Source organism: Triticum aestivum, chromosome 5B (assembly GCF_018294505.1).
Source record: "Triticum aestivum cultivar Chinese Spring chromosome 5B, IWGSC CS RefSeq v2.1, whole genome shotgun sequence".
In the NCBI taxonomy this organism is placed as follows: Eukaryota; Viridiplantae; Streptophyta; class Magnoliopsida; order Poales; family Poaceae; genus Triticum; species Triticum aestivum.
The window spans coordinates 560,982,603-560,987,986 of NC_057807.1; the positions used below are offsets into that span (position 1 = coordinate 560,982,603).

Below are 5,384 nucleotides of genomic sequence, written 5' to 3' on the forward strand. Positions count from 1 at the left end.
GACCAAAAATTCCCCTCCAAACCCATACCTGGCTATAACGTTACATGACATGTGGGACATTGTGTCATGCGTATAAACGATTAGAAATTTAAAATCTATGTTATTATTAAATTTGATAATACATGATATTTTTTGCGAGAAGATAATACATGATATTTAAAATATATGTAAATTTATAATTAAGAATTAAGATTGATGTTCACATTGGGAATCAAAATATGTGATTGTGTATTGCTCTGAGTACGGTGAGGTGGGTGCGGGCTCTCTTACCCGGCCGGGTGATTGGTTTGGAAAATAAGTTATACCAACTAATGGTGCAGGGGGCCGGTACGGGTTTGGTAATGGCAAGCCCATACCCGACCCGGCCGGGTGCAACGACCTAACGAGAGTATTAAGATGTTGAGCTTCTTTCCTACTGTACTTACAGATACGTCCAAGATTTTGTTTTGCATTACTGAAAGAAAGATGTCGGTAAGATGCTAATGTGAACGGCGGAGACCAAAGACTGCAGCGATTTTTATTTTTTTTGGCTAACACCTCGTTTGTGGCCAAAGCAAGCGACAAACATTGGGAGAAGGGTCAATGTGGCAACGCGGTGCCAACCTATACTCGACAAACATATACAAATATAAATAGGTTATCCCCAAAGCCCAGCAAACATACAAAATGCAAAATACAACCCTTAAAAAAAACATACAAAATACAAACAGGTCTTGATCAGCAGCACGCGCACTGAATCAATCAACCATATATGCTCGCCTAGAGGGAGCTGATCGGTGCGGAAAGTAGTTGACCTACAACAAAATGCCGCGGCTCCTCCTCTTTCTCCTCCTTTGCGTCTCGGTGTTGGCCGCTGCACCTGCACAGGCCTATCAAGACAAGTGCGACATCAAAGCCGCCGTCAGGAACGATTCAGACACCGGCAAAAATGAGGTATCGTATCTGTACTCGATCTGTAGTAGCATGCAGCATGACTCTTAACTTTAAAAGTGAGGTAGTATAGTAATTATGGCTGCGTGTGCATGTACGTGCTCGTGTTCGTGTACCAGGCGCCCGGGATCGACGATCTGTTCTATGTTGTGGACATCGACGAGCTCGAGCAGGCCACCGGCTTGGAATTGGGTTTGTCTCAGGGTGATGCTATCGAAATGGACCAACCTATTCCTAGTACCAGCGCCGCCTTCCAATCACCGGATTTGATCAACTGTCGGGCGATCAACTGGTAAGAACATTATCCACCTTACCTCCATGCAATATGGCATGCATCCTGGAGCCCTACCTGTTTGTTTGTTTGTTTTTGTGGGGAAGCCGTACCTGTTTGGAATCACGATGCATGGTTTGGAGAAATTCGAATTAATTAGAACCAAAGTTACATAAAAATCAATACCAATATGGATATTATCTTGTAGGACGATTGAGGAGCGCCGTCGTGCTTGTCTGGCCCGCATTGTCAGTCATGTTTACTCCAGGGAGAAGAAAGCTATCCCCCTAAGTCCCGACACAGGCTTCCGCCTCCACGGGGAGCCGCTCGAGGACGGCGACGACGTCTATGCTGCCATCTACGAGTACGTGGGCCAAGGCCGTGAGGACAAGTCCGCTCCACACTTGATCGTCGCCTTCCGAGGCACCGACCTGTGCTGGAAACGGAGGGGGGTGAGGGACGTCTGGTTCGACTGCCTAATTACTGTAGACGCCGTCAAGTACACTGGTCGCTTCAAGCTCGCCTACCAAAAGCTCGTCCACCTCATGCTGGATAATCCAGGTCGCCCCGTTTGGCTCACCGGGCACTCTGCCGGCGCGTCCCTGGCGCTGCACGTGGGGACTCATATGGTGCTCAAGAAGGAGATCAAGCTCCCGACTTTCGCCTTCAACCCACCGGTGGCCATACTTGGCTGGTTTCCCGTTCCCAAGGGCGTAAAGAAGCTCATTGGACCGCTGATCCCATCCAGGCGCAAGCAATCGTTGAAGCTGTGCAGGTGGACTCCGGTGCTGTACGTGCACCAAAGAGACTTCTTCTTCTGCAGGAGGATCATTGATTGCTTGAAGAAGCCGACCAAGTTGGACAAGTGGATCATCAACCTGCCGTCCCTGACCATGTGTGAGAACTCCGCCATTGTCCAAGCCGGGGGAGAGCAGTGTGGACTACACAGCATTAAACAGTGGTTTAGTCCCAATAGTGAGCTCAACATGACCTGTCGAAATATCCAAGAAAATCGGAAGCATACTCCTGAGGCTCTCAGCCGGTTCAGCCTAGGCTATGCTAGCAACGGCTTACATGCTATATATCAGGGCTATGAATTTCCTCTCTTCAGCTCAGATGTACCACAAGCACCCTAAGTCCATTAAATATTTGCAAGTAGGACTTGTGTACCACTACAAGGTTTCCCTGCATCTATTGAAGACCCTATTTGTAAGTTTTCTTATTTTCCATGTTGTGCAATCAGTGGGCTTGAGAAGTCCATTAATTAAATACTACGTAGCAAAAATGTCCATGCGTTGTAACAGAAAAAATAATTAGATTCTTCAATAAAATACTTCATTTTTTGTTTTAGGAATTTTGATCGATGCATATGAGAATCATCGCATATTTTTCAGAAAAAGACGAAAAATCCCACCATCTTAAGCCGTACAGCCCACAACTTGTGAGATATGTTAGATAATAACGAGAATAAACGAGACAAAAGACACGGATTTTTACGTGGAAACCCTTGCGGGAGAAAACCACGGACGCACGAAGGCGCAATCACTATGAGGAGGAGTATTACAAGTACGAGACGACAGCCCGTCTGAAGTGCGACTACACGGGGTATATAAGAGGGCAATACATGAGAGTCCTTGGAGGGCAATACATCACTATGAGGAGGAGTATTACAAGCACGAGACGACAGCCCGTCTGAAGTGCGACTACACGGGGTATATAAGAGGGCAATACATGAGAGTCCTTGGAGGACAAGTAAACGAGTTATACTCGTACGCGTCGACGTCAACGCAAAAGGCCCACACCGTTTGTACTACGTCTAGTCCAACACGGTACTAGAATTTAGATCATAATTTAACAATCTCCACCTTGATCCAAATTCCCTCCAGTAGTCGAAGAAAGTGAATAACTCCATCCAAATCAGCATAAACACCTTGTGCGTCAAAGTCCATAGGACTAATGAGAAATACCAACTAAGCCTGAGCAAAGCTCAAACTTATTGGTCGGAACTGGCTTTGTCATCATATCAGCAGGATTATCATGAGTACTTATCTTGCATACCTTCAAATTGCCTTCAGCAACAACATCTCGAATATAATGAAATCTGACATCAATGTGCTTTGTCCTCTCATGATACATTGGATTCTTTGTAAGATATATGGCACTTTGACTGTCAGAAAATATGGTAGGGCAAGATGAATCTCCACAAAGCTCAGTGTATAAACCTCTCAACCAGATAGCTTCTTTGCATGCCTTGGAAATAGCCATATACTCGGCATCAGTAGTGGAACAAGCCACAATAGACTGCAAAGTTGCTCTCCAACTCACAGCACAACCATCAATGGTGAAAACGTAACCTGTGAGTGATCTTCTCTTATCCAAATCACCAACAAAATCAGAATCAACAAAACCAACAAGTCCATCTCTAGTTTTCCCAAACTGTAAATAAGTATTAGAAGTACCACGCAGGTATCTGAAAATCCACTGAACTGCTCTCCAATACTCTTTTCCAGGATTAGCCATGTATCTACTGACAACACTCAACGCATATGATAAATCCGGACGAGAACAAACCATGGCATACATAAGTGAACCAACTGCACTTGAATAGGGAACTCTAGACATGTACTCAATATCTGCATCTGACTTAGGACATAAAGCTGATGACAATTTGAAGTGTGCAGCTAACGGTGTACTCACCGGCTTGGCATTATGCATATTAAAACGACGAAGAACTTTATCAATATATCCCTTCTGACTGAGATACACTTTTCCAGATGGTCTATCTCTGGATATTTCCATGCCAAGTATTTTCTTTGCTGCACCCAAATCCTTCATCTCAAATTCATTACTCAATTGCTTCTTTAGTTCATTAATCTCTGACATACTCTTTGCAGCAATAAGCATATCATCAACATAAAGGAGCAAATAAATAGTTGAACCGTTGACAGTTTTTAAATAAACACAACTATCATAATTAGATCTTTTGAAACCTTGAGAGAGCATAAAGGTGTCAAATCTCTTGTACCACTGTCTCGGGGATTGCTTCAATCCATAAAGAGATTTCTTTAACTTACAGACAAGCTTTTCTTTTTCAGGAATAACAAAACCTTCAGGTTGTTCCATATAAATATCCTCTTCTAATTCTCCATGTAAGAATGCAGTTTTAACATCCAATTGTTCAAGCTCAAGATCATGCATGGCAACAATACTGAGTAAAGTGCGAATAGAGCTAAGCTTCACAACAGGAGAAAATACTTCGTTATAGTCAATACCTGGAATCTGGCTATAACCTTTAGCAACTAACCTTGCTTTATATCTTGTCTCATCATCAGGAGAAACACCTTCTTTCCTCTTGAAAACCCACTTGCAACGAATAGGTTTCTTCTCTCTAGGTAATTTTACTAAATCCCAAGTGCCATTCTTTTCAAGTGATTCCATCTCATCATGCATAGCGGTCATCCACTTATTACTATCATCAGAAATAATAGCCTCGGAATATGAAGAAGGCTCAGAATTACCTTCAATTTCTTCTGCAACAGATAAAGCAAAAGAAACAATATTGCACTCTTCAATTAACCTGTCAGGTTTATTAATACCCCTTCTAACTCTGTCACGTGCAAGATTCCAACTGGGTGGAACAATAGGCTGATTTGGAGTGGGAGTGACATGTTCATCATCAACGACGGGTTCATCATGTGCATCAACAATTTCATTACCAAATGTATCACCTGTTTCAATAACATGCTCCACCTGAACAGTAGACTGCTGAATAGTAGGCTGCTGTTCACTCTCAACAGGAACATTAGTAGATGGAACATCATGTAACATAGCAGATTCATTAAAGATAACGTTTCTGCTAATAACAACCTTCTGGGTTTCAGGATTCCACAATTTAAAACCTTTAACACCAGACTTATAACCAAGAAAGATGCACTTAACAGCCCTAGGCTCCAACTTTCCATTATCAACATGAGCATAAGCAGTGCAACCAAAAACTCTCAACTGTGAATAATCAGCAGGTGAACCAGACCATACCTCAATTGGATTTTTCTTATTAAGTGCAATAGATGGTGAACGGTTAATGAGATAACAAGCAGTGGAAGCGGCCTCAGCCCAAAAATGCCTATGCAAACCTGCATTGGACAACATGCAACGGGCTCTGGAAATAATGGTCCTGTTCATA

At 43.2% G+C, this 5,384-nt stretch overlaps 1 protein-coding gene across 1 annotated transcript; it reads left to right on the plus strand.

Moving 5' to 3' along the window:
- Positions 1–793: 793 nt before the first annotated feature.
- LOC123116926 (uncharacterized) lies at positions 794–2,423 on the plus strand. Its single transcript, XM_044537793.1, has 3 exons — positions 794–933; positions 1,050–1,222; positions 1,410–2,423. The coding sequence occupies exons 1-3, from the start codon at positions 805–807 to the stop codon at positions 2,335–2,337; spliced, it is 1,230 nt and encodes a 409-aa protein (XP_044393728.1). The 5' UTR covers positions 794–804; the 3' UTR covers positions 2,338–2,423.
- Positions 2,424–5,384: the final 2,961 nt, after the last annotated feature.